At 58.6% G+C, this 828-nt stretch overlaps 1 protein-coding gene across 1 annotated transcript in view; it reads left to right on the top strand.

Moving 5' to 3' along the window:
* LOC104489914 (protocadherin gamma-A9-like) overlaps positions 1-825 on the top strand; it is a gene marked incomplete at both ends in the record, with an annotated part of 1,558 nt that extends 733 nt beyond the window's left edge. The window contains 2 exons of the mRNA XM_010132133.1: positions 4-444; positions 598-825. Of these exons, the coding sequence (XP_010130435.1) occupies positions 4-444; positions 598-825 (669 nt within the window). The remainder of the gene's footprint in view (positions 1-3; positions 445-597) is intronic.
* Between the last annotated feature and the right edge of the window lie 3 nt (positions 826-828).

Below are 828 nucleotides of genomic sequence, written 5' to 3'. Positions count from 1 at the left end.
GAGGTGAATGACAATGCACCCGTGTTCAGCCCGGCAGAGTACATGTTGCGTGTCTCTGAGGACATGCCTGTGGGCTCCACCCTGGTCACCGTGACGGCCACCGACACTGACGAGGGAATATATGGGCACGTGAAATATTTGATGAAAAAATTCACAGAGAAAGCGTCTAAGATTTTCCAGCTGGACTCAGAGACAGGAGTGATCACTCTGGTGCAGAGCCTGGACTTTGAGGAAGGCGACTCCTTTGAACTGGTGGTGCAGGCACAGGACGGCGGAGGTCTTTACGACACAGCAAAAATCAGGATCACTGTGACAGACGTCAATGACAATGCTCCCGAGATTTCCATCCGGTCTGTGCTGAGTACAATCTCAGAGGACGCCCCTCTGGGGATGGTGGTGGCCCTGCTGCACGTGAGGGACCAGGACTCAGGAGCCAACGGCAAGGTGCAGTGCTCGCTGGACGGGGGCCTCCCGTTCCGTCTGCAGAGCTTGCAGGGCAGCTTGTACCGCGTGGTGACATCAAGGGGGCTGGACCGGGAGGCGGTGTCAGAGTACAACGTGACAGTGCGGGTGGTGGACAGTGGATTGCGGGCGAAGGTTCAGTGCTCGCTGGTCGGGGGCCTCCCGTTCCGTCTGCAGAGCTTGCAGGGCAGCTTGTACCGCGTGGTGACATCAAGGGGGCTGGACCGGGAGGCGGTGTCAGAGTACAACGTGACAGTGCGGGTGGTGGACAGTGGATTGCGGGCGCTGTGGAGCAGTGTGGTGCTGTCACTGCATGTGCTGGATGTGAATGACAATGCGCCAATGTTCGCAGAGGAGCGCTACAGC

Source organism: Buceros rhinoceros, unplaced genomic scaffold (assembly GCF_000710305.1).
Source record: "Buceros rhinoceros silvestris isolate BGI_N320 unplaced genomic scaffold, ASM71030v1 scaffold25252, whole genome shotgun sequence".
NCBI lineage: Eukaryota > Metazoa > Chordata > Aves > Bucerotiformes > Bucerotidae > Buceros > Buceros rhinoceros.
This window is presented reverse-complemented; position numbering and strand designations above follow the sequence as displayed.